Source organism: Terrapene carolina, unplaced genomic scaffold (genome assembly GCF_002925995.2).
Source record: "Terrapene carolina triunguis isolate 2854851 unplaced genomic scaffold, T_m_triunguis-2.0 Scaffold62, whole genome shotgun sequence".
Classification (NCBI taxonomy): Eukaryota; Metazoa; Chordata; order Testudines; family Emydidae; genus Terrapene; species Terrapene triunguis.
The window spans coordinates 7,909,675-7,924,087 of NW_020664413.1; the positions used below are offsets into that span (position 1 = coordinate 7,909,675).

General features: G+C 43.6%; 1 protein-coding gene across 9 annotated transcripts in view; it reads right to left on the bottom strand.

Annotated features, from left to right (window-relative positions):
* Positions 1-14,413, bottom strand: part of CLASP1 (cytoplasmic linker associated protein 1) — a 268,601-nt gene that overhangs the window by 41,370 nt on the left and 212,818 nt on the right. For 4 of the 9 annotated variants that reach the window (XM_029910586.1, XM_029910585.1, XM_029910584.1 and 1 more), the window contains one exon: positions 3,897-3,992. The exons of the other annotated variants lie outside the window; for them this stretch is intronic. In XM_029910586.1, the coding sequence (XP_029766446.1) occupies positions 3,897-3,992 (96 nt within the window). The remainder of the gene's footprint in view (positions 1-3,896; positions 3,993-14,413) is intronic. 9 annotated transcript variants of the gene reach the window in all.

Below are 14,413 nucleotides of genomic sequence, written 5' to 3' on the forward strand. Positions count from 1 at the left end.
GAGGGGACTCGAGCAATGTTCTCAGGATGAGAACCTTTTAAAAAATAATTTGAGGTGGATTTTCAATGCCTGATCCTGCAGTCCTAACTCCGGCAAAGCACCAGCTGAAATTAATGGGTGTTTTGCCCGAGCCAGGGCCACATGACCAAATCGATAAACATTGCCTCTCAATGTCTGTTAAGTTACACTTGGAACGTGCTGCTCTGTGGACTTCTCTCACCACATACCTCTTTCCATTGTAGGTGTATTTCCTACATAAATTGGGCCTGCTCCTACCATTATTCAGTACCTGGAACATCCCTGACGTCAATGGGAATTTCAGGAGGTAAGCAGGAAGCTACTCAAAGACTGGGTCCAAATTTAGGGCCAGACTGTGCCTGGACCTTGGACAGGTGCGCAAGGCATGGGAAGGAGGGGAAGGATGCAAGAAGCCTTCCCATCCCTTCTACCCCTAGTGCATGGGCCAGGCACAACAGCAGTCCTTGAGCTCTCCTGTGTACAGAGAACGCGCTCTCAGAATGCCCCCAGGGGCAGAAAGGAGTTGAAGCCATAGCAGAAAGGAGTCCAAACTTCTATGGGTGATGTGACAGGCACCTCCCCCTTGCGTTCTACAATGCTCCAAGATGCATCATGCTTCTCTGAGGCACAATCCTTATTAGAGCTCCACCGGGGACAGTGTGGCTTTGCTTCATCCCAACATGGACCACTGCCTCATAGGCACAACTTGACTCTAATGCAGCAGTTTTGAGGACACAGATGTGCTGCAGACAAGTCCTGCTCCCAAGGTCATTGGAAATTTGCCATTGGCTCCTTCCCCTTTGCATTTACTATGGCCTACGTCAGGGGTTGGCAACCTTCAGCACGCGGCCCATCAGGGTAATCCGCTGGCAGGCCGGGAGACATTTTGTTTACATTGACCGTCCGGAGGCACGGTCCCCCGCAGCTCCCAATGGCCGTGGTTCGCCGTTCCCGGCCAATGGGAGCAGCGAGAAGCGGCGATCAGCACGTTCCTGCAGCCCGCGCCACTTCCTGCAGCTCCCATTGGCCGGGAACGGCAAACCGCGCGGCCTCTGGAAGCTGCGGGGGGCCGTGCCTGTAGATAGTCAATGTAAACAAAACGTCTCGCAGCCCGCCAGCAGATTACCCTGATGGTCCGTGTGCCAAAAGTTGCTGACCTCTGGCTTACATGTTCAGAAAAGACCTCCAGTATTAGGTACGCAAATGTCCATTTGGTAGCTCTAACCAAGGGTAGCATTTGGCCCAGGGAGGGTTGTACTTATATGTGGCACAAAAAAAATGCTTTAGAACGATACACCCTATTCCTGAGGTGTGATACAACTAACAAGTACTCCTTTCAAAATACAAACTACTACCAGTAAATGGTGGTTCAGTAAAGGCACTGAGACAGTACTACGCCTCTGTGGTTTTTATTTCAACCTTGTTCTGGGAGAGGCAGCTCTTTTTAAACAATACTCACCCACAACCTAGGTTCCCTCTAAGCTGCGCAGTTGCCTATTAAGCCTCGTGCAGGGGCTCAGGGCTGTGGCAGGGAGAGATGCCTTTCCCCCAGCATGGACCTGCTGTGGCAGGGAGAGGCGCCCTCCCCCTCCCCGCCCCGCCAGCCCACCGCAGACAGGGGAGAGGCGCTCCTTCCCAGCGGCCCCAGCGCGGACCTGCCCCGGACTTGCCATGGCCGGGGGGGAGGAGCCCCTCCCTCGGCCCGGACCAGGCCCGCTGGAGCTGCTGCAGCCGGGGAGAGGCACCTCTCCCCCTGCCCCGAGCTGCTGCGGTGAGAGAGGGCTGGGGGGAGTCCTCTCTCCCCACCTCAGCCCTAGGGCAGCCTGCACCCCAAACCCCTCATCCCCAGCCCCACCCCAGAGCCCGCACCCCCAGCCAAAGCCCTCACTCCCTGCACCCAACCCTCTGCCCCAGGCCTGAGCCCCCTCCCACACCACAAACCCCTCATCCCCAGCCCCACCCCATAGCCCGCACCCCACAGCCAGAGCCCTCACCCCCCCTCACACCCCAACCCGCTGCCCCAGCCCTGAGTGCCCTCCCACACTCCGAACCCCTCGACCACATCCCCACCACATGAGTTTTGTTATGTGCACCAATATGAAGGTGCACATAACAAAATTCATTCCACACCTGGATGTAAAAAATTAGCAGGAACACTGCCCACAACTATTTTTAAATGTACTTGTTGCTTTGTTTATTGCAGGAGTAAACTGCAATGCAAACCAGGGTTCTGTCTCTTTAGCTGGGATTTTCTGTCCAAGATTCAAAAGACAACGTTCTGCCCATGCTCCAGCCAAACCAGTGGCACAGCACGCATTGACTCCAACAGCAGCAGGGTCCAAGCAGGCCTAAAGTTGGATCTATTCAGTACTAACTGTCACAGCACTTCCTGATTCAACCTAACAGAGCCTTCCAGCTGGGTTGTGGGTGCAATTTTCTTCTTAGATTTGAAGGGGGCAGAAGCAGCACTCCTAAATCTTTCTGGTAATCAGATATATACTAACTTGAAAACACATATCAAAATGAGTGTGCTTTCATTGATATTTAACTACTGTAATCTTAGAGGCCAATTTTTCAAAAGGGACCAGTGATTTTGAGCATTTCAGTTTTTGGGTGCCCAACTTGAAATGCCTTAAAGGGGTAGATTTTCAAAGGTGTCTCAAGTTGATCACCCAAATCATATTACTCTTGAAAATCTTGGCCCTAATCAGTAACCGCTGGACAGTCATTAAATGGATAATAGTCAACAAACACACAGACAGATTAATTCTGTGCTTGCTTCACAAGCATTGCCCATGCAACACTCATGCTGAGGATAGAAAAGAGGGTATGTTATATGAATCTTCTCTCACCTATGTGCCCCTGGCTTCTGACATTGCATCAGCATTGTGCAAACTCAGCACATCTCCTGTCAGGGCCAGATAATCTAGGGGTCATCTCTTAATGGGCCAAATTCTCTGCTGGTTTAAACAGGAACACCCATGAAGTCAGTGCCTGCTTATGTTAGTGGGGGGAACCTGACTCCATGTTGGGATGTTGGATCACCCAATAGGGATGTGTTACTTCCTTCATTCCCTCCATAATTATACCCTTACATGTTCCATAAGCTTTTGGCTGCTCACAAAGTGGATTGACTCAAGCCACTGCTGAGCTGACGATCAACTTCTGCGAAGACCTTGCTATCCAACAGCATCATATGACGTGAATATTAATACCCAACGTCCCATTTTACACTAAGAGGAGTTGGTTGGTTGGTGAGCCAGATTCACTAAATTCCTATGCCCCTTACAATCTAGCTGAAATATACAAAGTCACTTTGAAACCAAGTTTGGCAACCTTCAAGTTACAAGAAATGTCACGATCACATGGGAGAATGAATTCATTTTAGGAAGGGAGTAGAATCAGTGTCCTGAGCTTAATATGAGTGACTTGAAAGTCTATCCAGCCAGCTCATATAGAAAATTGCAGTTAGTCTGATCCCCAGGAACCATATCAGACCCTTAGAGCCGTCAGCACCAGGGTTAGGTTGCTCTAACTTATGCTGGGGATTAGCCTGACCCACAGTCTGCCCTGAATAAGGGAAGTGAAAACACCACCTTTGTGCTCACTCTCCTGAGCTGTGCACTTCTCAACCACAGCCAACAACCTGGGCCAGACTTATCCCAGCTACGCCTTTTAGACAATAGGGTTAATAGAAAGACACACTAAAAGCAAACTATTATTTCACATACACACACACACACACATATATAAATGAGGCATCGCATTTTCAGGCATCCAGTTAATGTCTCTTTACACCATTAAACTGTATTAGAAATCTAAACTGCAAACAGAAAGTGTATTTTGTGATTAGTGTACATCTGTACAGTATAGTCTACCTGTTTACATTTCTCTTCCAAGTTTCCTTCACCAGGCCCTGAGGAGGCTGTAGTTGATCTAGCTGGCAAATCCTCACCTACCCAACTATGCATGCTCTGGGTTCAACAAATAGGAAATGTGTTATTATTTAATAAGGAAGCACAAGATTTTCAACAATGAGCATCTAAATGCAATATATATTCCAGCTTCTTGCATCAGATGCATCTTCAGTATAGGTTGCTTTCCTAATTTGGGATTAATAAGAAAACATATTAATATTTGAATCAACCAGCAGGAAGATCCTAGTCAATGAGATCACCGGGGTTAAATCTAACTTGCCTTAGATCTCTGGCTCTGCAGCACTAGTTAATTTTTTCCAAATCCTGTTATAACAACCCTTAGTGCTCACCTATGAAGATGTAAAGCACTGCATATGTTCAGACATTAACTAATTAAACCCTGCAGCCACCATTTGTTAAGTGTGATTATCACTCTTACAGACAGCAAAACCAATAGACAGAGATTTAGGTGATATGGTCAAGTTCAGTGTCAGTTTAGAACTTGAGAATTCCTGACTCTCACTCTTGTGATGAGTCTACTAGCCCAGTGCTCTGTGCAAATGCATCTTACAGTGTTCATCAGGCTGTGGGAATGGCTACCAGTTCTACACTCCTACTGCACATTATTGTTTTATTCTTAATTTTGCCAGAAATTATAAAATTGCATGTGTGTTTCTCTTTTCACCATCCAAGTGTAAGGCAAGTAGGTAGATTTCCATTTTAAAGAGCATAAGATATATAGGCGCAGGAATCTCTGTCTACTGTTATAGACTTAAATAGCTTAATTTGTATGGAATTGTTCTCTACCAGTGATCATGCAGAATCCACATGAAGTATTAGGCTACAGCAGTTTTGCATTAGGCTGTTTGCACTAGCAAGTATATTTGGATAAAGCCATGTTGGTATCAGCTCCACATCAGAGAAGGCTGTTGCATTAACTGTCTCACTCACTTCCAACTGGAATGGTTTGCAGGCCTTAACTGAGGCTCACTTAAGTGGGGTTTTGGACAGATGATTTAGCATTATCGGGATATTATGCAGAACCCACACCCCTTGACCAAACTGAGCCACACTTGTTTTCTCAAGTATGCTGCCTTTTGGGTTCCAGAATCTGAAGGCTACAAGAACAGTTGGATTGGAGAAGAACACCGAAGAATCCAAGTTAAGCACTTCAGTTCACAGCCCACTTAAGTCTCTTGACCAGCTAGCACTTACGGATCAGATTGTACAATGTTCCCAAAGACTTCAATTACATGACTCTGTTTATACCCACAATCTGCAAAGTAAAAACTACTTTTTACACAAATTTACATATATTCAGATGTAAATACACACTCACACACAGAGAGACCACATCCAGATTCTATATAGTGAATATTGATATATATTGATATTATATATACACATCATATACTTGTACATATGTGTATGAATAGTTATATATCTGTCATGTATTAAGTGTGTATTCACACTCACATACATACAAACATGATGCCTGCACACACGTTATATTAAGCAATTTCTTCCTGTCTCAGAAAGCAGTCATCTGGTATACTAGCGCTAAACTGTAAAATACTTTATTTTACTTAAATACCACCCTGTAATAAAAACAACTGTTTGTTGAATAAAACTGCTTTCAAGCCAAGGGATCCCAAAGTACCATAAAAATCCATAATGGTCATTTTAAGGAAATGATTTACCCTAGGGACTGTGCTATCCAAGAAGCCGTAAAATTTTAATCTGTAAACCTATGAATGTTAGAAAATCGGTTTCTTACAGAGCGTACAATAAAAATATTGGGACTCACACAGCAATCCTGCCTCAAATTCTAAACAAACAGAAAATGACCACCACATTTTTGGAAACAAGACTGAGTACACGGAGATCTTTATTTTCTAACAACATGAAAGGAAATAAAGTTAAAAAATGCCAATTTTGAGATTTTTATTATAGATTTTCTCCCTCAGTTGTTTGTAAGTATAGGGATAATGTTGAGGTCACTGAAAATGGTTAGTCTTCGCACTCGTACACCTTGACTTCTTTAAAAGACCTGCATTACAAGGTGGATCTCAGCGATACAGTCACAGTACTGTTTTAGTCCCCATACGGTCTTGATGGAATCCCAAAACCTGATTCTCCATTGCTGGACTTTGTCTAGCCAATGACACATGGACAGGGTGGGTCTCGGCACATTACCAAACCAGAGCTCTCGGGTCACTTACAGCGTGTTTGCATTTTACACAGGTGTAAATGTCTGCACAAGCTGCAGGGCAGTGAAGAATCGGGCCCAAAAATTGAACTAGAGCTCCAAGGAAACAGGTCCTAGGGTCCATTCTGGCAAAGTGCACAAGTCTGTGGGTAGTTGATAATGCTCCATACATCAGTTCCTTTATAGTCATTCGTAGCACTAAATACTGGTGTATAAATTGCCTCTCTTTACAAAAAATGTGCATGTGTACCAATTGTGTGTATACATCCTGCATTTGCACACAAAAAAGTAGTAACTGCACACACACAGGAACTGCCCAAATCGCGCAGGCACAATGTCACTACCCGGGGTGAACATCTGACATTTGGTGCTAGTACAACAGTGTGCAGTGGTCTTATTTGTTTAGCACCAACAACGTGCATCTGTGGTAGCTTCTTGGAAATCAGATTTGAACCCCCAGAGCAGAATTAAAAAAAAAAAAAAAATCTACCTTTTATTAAAAATCCGCCAATATTCTTTATCCAGTTGCTACCTCAAAAGGCCAAGACTATCACTAGCTGTTGCTCAGTAACACGTCCAGGGTGCATGCCACAATTAGTTCATTAAAAGCCTTCAGAGACTCCTTTTCAGCAGAGCTTTTAATTAAGTCACAGCAGTGCTTCATGCAGGCCGGGCACCAGACATGCCAGCCCAATCATGTCTCAAACGCAGTCAGAGCAGCACTGTGGAAGCTCCAGAGGTGATTTTGCAGCTTTGGTCCTGCAGTATTGCTACAGAGGAGTCCGTTTGCATTTTCGTAGCAAAGTTTGTTCTTCTGGCCATTGCACGGGTCCTTATATAGCCTACATATTTACTCCCATTTTAAACAGTAATATCTGTATTTTAACCATACTCTTTTCTTCGGGTTTCCGCTACTATCTCTTTTTTCAAAGTGACAATACCTGTATCTGTTAATATATTGCTTCCTATACCATAATCTTTAATGGATGACCTCTGTGCACTTCCTTGAGTATTTGCTGGTCTGATATCTTTCTTCTGGATTTATCCTTTTCTCTTGATATAACTTAGAAATGGTTTCCTTTTGTTGCAAAAGCCTTTCACGTGTTCTCAACATTGTATATTACTTTTCATAAAATGGACTCATGTTAGACCCGAGACCTGTGCTCTCTCCCTTGCTCATTCCAAGTGCCTAAGAGAATCTTTAATGGGTTTCTGGATTTAATCCATCTCAAAAACAATTTTGGCTTCCAACTTGTTTTAGTTCATATGCACTGGTGAGTGAAATCTACACCAGCGATAGACCAGCATTAAAACAATTAATATAAGAGATTGATGAAGGCTCTACATTGAGGTGAATTTCATCTTGGTGTGAGTTCAAGTGATACTACGCAGTCGTTTGTGCTTTTCCACTCTTTTTGCAATGGCTCTGTCATCTCAGTTGAGTCCCATTCTTCTGCGGTCTCCACATAGATTAGCTAGATTGTACCTGGGGGCCAGTGCAGTTGCATGAGTGTAGTTGGGGACACTTTGCCCAAAGCTCACTTTAAAACTAGAGCAGTTGAAAAAGTAGTGTTCCAAGTGCTCAGACACACAAGTAGGAGACGGAATGGTACTGTGTGACACAAGGATGTCACGTAACATGCCACAATTCCAGGCTTGTACAATAAACCACCTAGATAATCACATTTCATCAGCAGAAATACCCTGGGGACATGTCAGGTAACTGGGAGATTTTCTTCTTTCCTGTGAAGGCAATGGACCAAATCGTGGTCCAACTGAAGTTACTGGGAGTTTTATCACTGACATCAAGGCGATCAAGATTTTACTTATTAGCAGGACTGGAGGCAAAGTGTCACGTAAAGCACTGGCCTGTCACCTTGGGGGGCCTGGTTCCTGTTCAACCTGCACAAAAACTTGTTTTAAATGCCAAGGTCAATCTGTTTTTGCATATCTTACCATTGTTCTTCATGGTGTGGGACAACCCCACATTCTGAACCTAACATCTCTGTCCCACGCAAGCCTTCAATACAAGCCTTCTTTACACGTAAAATTTACCAGAATTCAGCAGAACTGATGAGTAAAGCTACTTTTTAGTCACGGGTATTTTTAGTAAAAGTCATAGACAGGTCACGGGCAGTAAACAAAAATTCACAGCCCGTGACTTGTCCATGACTTTTACTATATAACCCTGACTAAAACTTGGCGAGAGGGGCATTGGGGGGAGGGGGGGTTGTTGGGAGTGGTCCGGGGACGCTGCGGGTACTCGGGGGGGGGGAGGGAGAGTTAGTGCCCAGGGGGTGCCACGGGTGCTTGGGGGTTGGCAGGGCTGGGGCAGGTTCCCTACTCGGCTCCTGGGAAGCAGCGACATCCAGCTCCTAGCTCCATGTGCTGCCTCCATTCTGCCCCCAGCCCTGGTTCTGCAGCTCCCATTGGCTGGGAACTGTGGCCACTGGGACCTGCGGGGGCGGTGCTGAGGGCGGAGGCAGCAAGTGGAGCTAGTAGCTGAGGGAGCGGAGTTCCTGTCACCCTTCTGGGGAGCCCCCCCCCCCCAGGTAAGCACCGCCCCACACCCCAACCCCCAGCTCCCCACACCCAAACTCCTGCTGCTGGGTGGTGAGGAGGCCGAGACTGCGCCAGCAGCAGCCAGTGTGACTGGCCCAGGGGCTGCCCGAGCTGCTCAGGCGGTTCCCTGGCCAGCCACAGAGGCTGCTGCAGAAGTCACAGAGGTCATGGAAAGTCACGGAAACTGTGACAAACACAGAGCCTTACTGATGAGTTATATACCTAGGGTCAGAATGCCTATCTGTAATCAGTGGGGTAACCGTAGAATTGGATTTGACTCTGGAAATTACAGAACAATTCACTTCATTGTACTTAGAGTATTTTCCCACATAGGGCCTGATCCTGACATCCAAATTCAATTGGAGTTTTGCCTGAATAAGGACTACATGGTAACTCCCGATGAAATATCAGTAATTACATGCTAATTCATGCTAACGTATTGATAACTGCAATTTACCCACATCACCACTATTTGCATTGCAATTTTTTGTCACTTTTCCTGAACAGTAATAATAACATTTAGATCTTAAATAGCACTTTGTCATCAATAGCTCTGTACAAAGTGCTTTACAAAGGAGTTCAGAATCATTATTCCCATTTCACAGATGAGAAACTGAGGCCCAAAGAGGTGAATGACTTGCCCAAGGTCAGGCAGCAGACTAGCAGCGACCCCCGTAATAGAACCAAGGTCTTCTGAGGTCCAGTCCAATGTTCCATCTACAAGGTCATACTGCTTCTGAATAGTATCACCCAAGCAATGAATTTTAGTGAAACTGACAGTAATTTACATGCTTACATTACAGCCATAGTTTGCCCTCAAATACCCATGCACAATTCCATTGCATCTGAGGACAAAATCTGATCCACAAAACCTGCTTTACACATAGAGCATGAGCTGTGATGCAGAGGATAGTTTTTGTTCTGCACAAACTAAATTGCCTTTCGCCCCTTTCTAGTATGGTTTCTAGCAAGTTACTCCTAGCTCATATGCAGCAGAGTAAATACTCTCTAGTATTAACAGTCTTTAAAAGCAGGGGAAATATTTACCCCTTAACACTCTGGATATCATTGTAGTTCCCCCTGTTTTAAAAATTAAACTTAACAGTTTTGACCCTGCACAATTTACTGCCACAGTCAATAGTTTTTCATTGTGAACTGAGCATACGTTTATTTCCATTTCACTGTGAGGTGGAATCATGACATTTCATAAATACTAATTGGTGTTAACTACACCTTTCTTTAAAGTAGATCACAACTATTTAAAGCTACAGTGGGTCGTAAGTTTAGATATAGGTATTACCCACACACAAGTTTAAACCGCCTCTGGAGACACAGCAGAATGTTTGGAATGTTGGTATAGAAGGTACAGCTTGCTCAGGAAGGACAGGCAGGGAAAAATGGAAGGAGGTGTTGCCTCGTATATAAAAGGTGTAGTGTATACACTTGCACTGAGGTTGAGGTGGAAATAGGAGCCAGGCTTGTAAAAAACCAAAGGGTGATGTCCTAGTAGGGGTCTATTCTAGACCACCTAATCAGGAAGAAGTGGATGAGGCTTTTATTAAACAACTAACAAAATCATCCAAAGCACAGGACTTGGTGGTGATGGGGGTCTTTAACTACCCAGACATCTGTTGGGAAAATAACACAGCACTGCACAGATTATCCAATAAATTCTTGGAATGTATTGGAGACAATTTTTTATTTCAGAAGGCGGAGAAAGTCACTGGGGAGATGTTGTTCTAGATATAATTTTGGCAAACGGAGAAACTGGTTGAGAATTTGTAAGTGGAAGGCAGCTTGGGTGAAAGTGATCATGAAATGGTAGAGTTCACGATTCTAAGGAATGGTAGGTGGGAAAACAGCACAATAAAGATAACAGATTTCAAGAAGGCTGACTTTAGCAACTCAGGGAGTTGGTAAACAAGTCTTAGGGGAAAACAGTTCAAGAGATTTGGCAGTTTTTCAAGGAGACATTATTAAGGGCACAAGAGCGAACTATCCGTAGGAAAGGTAGGACGTATGGCAAGAGACCACCCTGGCTTAACCAGGAGATCTACAGTGATCTGAAACTCAAAAGAGAGTCCTACAAAAAGTGGAAGCTAGGTCAGATTACAAAGGATGAATATAAACAAACAACACATGTACATAGAGATCAAATTAGAAAGGCCAAGGCACAAAACGAGATTAAACTAGCTAGAGACATAAAGGGTAACAAGAAAACATTCTACAAATACATTAGAAGCACGAGGAAGACTAAGGACAGGACAGGCCCATTACTCAATGGGGTGGGAAAGACAATAACAGAACATATGGGAATGGGAAAAGTGTTAAATGCCTCTTTTGTTTCAGTTTTCACCAAAAAAAGGTTAGTAGCGATTGGATATCTAACATAGTGAACGCCAATGAAAATGAGGTAGGATCTGAGACTAAAATAGGGAAAGAACAAGTTAAAAATTACTTAGACAAGTTAGATGTTTTCAAGTCACCAGGGCCTGATGAAATACATCCTAGAATACTCAAGGACCTGACTGAGGAGATGTCTGAGCCATTAGCGATTATCTTCAAAACTCATGCAATACGGGAAAGATTCCAGAGGACTGGAAGAGGGCCGATACAGTGCTAATCTATAAAAAGGGGAATAAGGGCAACCCAGGGAATTACAAACCAGTCAGCTTAACTTCAATACCTGGAAAGATAATGGAGCAAATAATTAAGCAATCAATTTGCAAACACCTAGAAGATAATAAGGTGATAAGTAACAGTCAGCATGTATTTGTCAAGAACAAATCACGTCAAACCAACCTAACAGCTTTGTGGATGGGGGAAAGCAGTAGATGTGGTATATCTTGACTTTAATACGGCTTTTGATACTGTCTTGCATGACCTTCTCATAAACAAAGTAGGGAAATACAACCTAGGTGGAGCTACTATAAGGTGGGTGCATAACTGTTTGAAAACCATTCCTAGAGAGTAATCATCAGTGGTTCACAGTCAAGCTCGAAGGGCATATCGAATGGGGTCCCACAGAGATCAGTCTGGGGTCCAGTTCTGTTCAATATCTTCATCAATGATTTAGATAATAGCATAGAGTGTACATTTATACGTATGCAGACGATGCCAAGCGGGGAGGGGTTGAAAGTGTTTAGGAGGATAGGATTAAAATGATTTGGACAAACTGAAGAAATGGTCTGAAGTAAACAGGATTAAATTAAATAAGGACAAATGTAAAGTACTCCACTTAGGATGGAACCCACCAGTTGCACACATACAAAATGGGAAATGACTGCCAGGGAGTAGTGCAGACAGGGATGTGGAGGTTACATTGGATCACAAGCTAAATGAGAGTCAATAGTGTAACACTGTTGCAAAAAAAGCGAACGTCATTCTGGGATGTATTAGCAGGAGTCTTGTAAGCAAAACATGAGAAGTAATTCTTCCGCTCTATTCCATGCTGAGAAGGCCTCAACTGGAGTATTTTGTCCAGTTCTGGGAGCCACATTTCAGGAAAGATGTGGACAAATTGAAGAAAGTTCAGAGAAGAGCAACAAAAATGATTAAAGGTCTAGAAAACATGACATGAAGTCTTCTTCAATTATTATCAATATTAATTATTTCTATTACACCAGTCAGGGCCCCACTGTGTCAGGCACTATACAATATATAGGAGACATCCCCTGCCCAGTAGCACGTACAGTTTGAGGCCCTGTCTACATTGGGAGTTTTGTACCAGTGTAGCTACCATGATGTAGTTACACCAGTGCAAACCCCTAGTGTACATGCACTGCACCACTGTAATCGTGACTTGTCCATAGGGAGCAAAAGTTGTTCCCATTACATGGGCTGTGGGAACTGAGCAGATGGTATTAATCCATTTCCTGCTGGACAAATGACCACAACAGTTTATACTAATTACAGCCCTTCTTGGCAGTCTCCAGAGTGTAGGCACTTAGTTACTTGGAGACTGAACTCTCCTTGTCATTCTCGAGACGGGCCCCACCATCAGAAATGGTGGGGAAGTTTGCATTTCAGACATCTGTTCTGTAGTCAGAGAACCTCAGTCTTCAGGGCTGGCAAGCTGACCCCTTTCACGCGCAGTAAATTCACTAAAGGACTGACCTTTTGCTTCAGACTCCTCTGGAATAAAAATAAATCTTTTTGATGCAAAATTTTGGTATTCTATTCCACATTCTATTCCACGTTCTCAACAAAACATATTTTTAATCTGTGTTCTTCAGAGCAAATTTTGCCTGTTTAAACTGGCCCATGATCATTCCGTTCATTATTGTATCATGAATTCAACAACTTCACTGCCTGCGACCTTGCCAGAGACAAGGGCTGATGATTCTGCATAAACCATTTGCTGCTGCTAACCAGTGTCACATCCAGAGCCTGCAGTTTGCATGGTGTGCCTCCTGACAGTAATGGGTTATTTATTTACATATAAAGGCATCAGTCCTGCTGACAAATGAAGGCACTCTGCTCATTTTTAGTAACCAAAAATTAATATTTTGCTTTAATTGGGTAACCTACAATAAAGCTTTTCAGCCAAGTGTAGTAGCCACATGTGGGTTTGAATAAAATAGATTCAGTAATCTCAGATCAGCCTCCAAGGCAGTGTGACAATTATTAGAGTATTGTTTAGTTAGAATTAACTAGCAGTTGACATAGATCTCTGCAGTAGATGAAGCTATGAACAAACACTTACTCCCAATATACACTGGCTGTATATCTTAACAATACTGGAATCTGACTGTCCTATGCATCCCAATTTCCAGCTGCAGCAGAGAGGCTCCTCTTCAATTTTGCATGCAGCAATGGCGACACCTAATGGTGGAAACATTTTTTTCAGCTGTGCAATCCCCAGAGCGTTTGCCTTTCAAGCCATACGTCTAGTAGTTAAACAGAGAGCTACAACTTTACTGAGCTACTAAAGAATCCACTCCAGCACTCCCTCCATCCCTCTCTCTTTCTCTCCTGTCACTAAGTAGTAAGTTAATCAGACTGAAATGTTTGGGGTTCAGGTGAAGCCCAGGGAACAATCATGCAGTTTCATTCTTAATTTAATTCTTTCGGATTTACAATGGATATGTGCATTCCAGGTTGGTTTAGATTTAGTCTGAGGTTTAAAGTCATCATAGCAGCTATTCAGAGCAGGGACTGTCCTGCCTAAGCAAAGTGTCAACTTGCACTACTGTGAATAATCCCTGAGGGAGTGCTTCTAAAGAGTGCACAAAAAAAGTTTCTCTAGATCTCGCTGGCTTGTGCTAGAATGTGTATAACATAGAGGTGAAAACTTTCTTTGGAGATTCCTGACTGATATTCGTGAGCTCTGATGCATTTACAGTGGCTTTGATACTCAAGGAAGATTTTCAGGAGCATATTAAGGCATACGCCATAAGTAATAAACACTCATTTACAGAAAGAATTTGCTTATTTACAAGCAAATATTCCCTTTTTACTGGAGTTATAAAATGCTAAAATATTATTTTGGCATTAATACAACAAATGAAATATTTAAACAGTTAAAGGCTCTGCACATAATACTTAGGTGAAATTTCTGGTATCTTTTTGTTCACCTGTGTCTTTCTAGGAACCTACATCTTACATTAAGGGTCCATTGTGATGAACTGCTGATAGGGTGACCAGACAGTAAGTGTGAAAAATCGGGACGGGGGTGGGGGGTAATAGGAACCTATATAAGAAAAAG